The 486-nt window shown below is 34.6% G+C and overlaps 1 protein-coding gene across 1 annotated transcript in view; it reads left to right on the forward strand.

Annotated features, from left to right (window-relative positions):
* The window catches only part of LOC119588384, a 1,376-nt gene extending 1,100 nt beyond the window's left edge, over positions 1 to 276 (forward strand). Inside the window, exon 4 of the mRNA XM_037937063.1 lies at positions 78 to 276. Coding sequence (XP_037792991.1) covers positions 78 to 191 — 114 coding nt within the window. The 3' untranslated portion in view covers positions 192 to 276. The remainder of the gene's footprint in view (positions 1 to 77) is intronic.
* The last annotated feature ends 210 nt before the right edge of the window (positions 277 to 486 follow it).

Below are 486 nucleotides of genomic sequence, written 5' to 3' on the forward strand. Positions count from 1 at the left end.
CAGTAATAGTAACAGCAATCATTATTATAAGTATTGCAGAAAGTCCATTGTCTAATTGCCAAACTTTATCCTCACAGACATGCAGGAGTGACCGCGACTGCAAAAGCAGTGAGAAGTGCTGCAGGGACATCTGTGAAACAGGGCACATCTGTATGCCTGGCATCATTAACCAGAACTTTCTGTTCCGTTAATCTTTTTTTTTTTAATTTCATTCATAAGTGCTGGAAGAGTTTATCTGATTTAAACTGCAAAAGTCAAGTAAAAATATCTGGTTAATTTAGTGTTTCACTTATGTTGTGGCATATAACTCTTCTGATAATTTCCGATGGTGATGACCTATGATGGCATTACAATAGCTAGTGATGCAACTAGCATGGTAATACGAGAAATGACAATAACTAAAACACGTAAAATATAAATTAATAATAATAATAAGATGGCGATGGTGATCTCGTCTTGTTGATAACCATACAGATTAAAAGATAT

This window comes from Penaeus monodon, chromosome 23, assembly GCF_015228065.2.
Source record: "Penaeus monodon isolate SGIC_2016 chromosome 23, NSTDA_Pmon_1, whole genome shotgun sequence".
NCBI classification, from domain to species: domain Eukaryota; kingdom Metazoa; phylum Arthropoda; class Malacostraca; order Decapoda; family Penaeidae; genus Penaeus; species Penaeus monodon.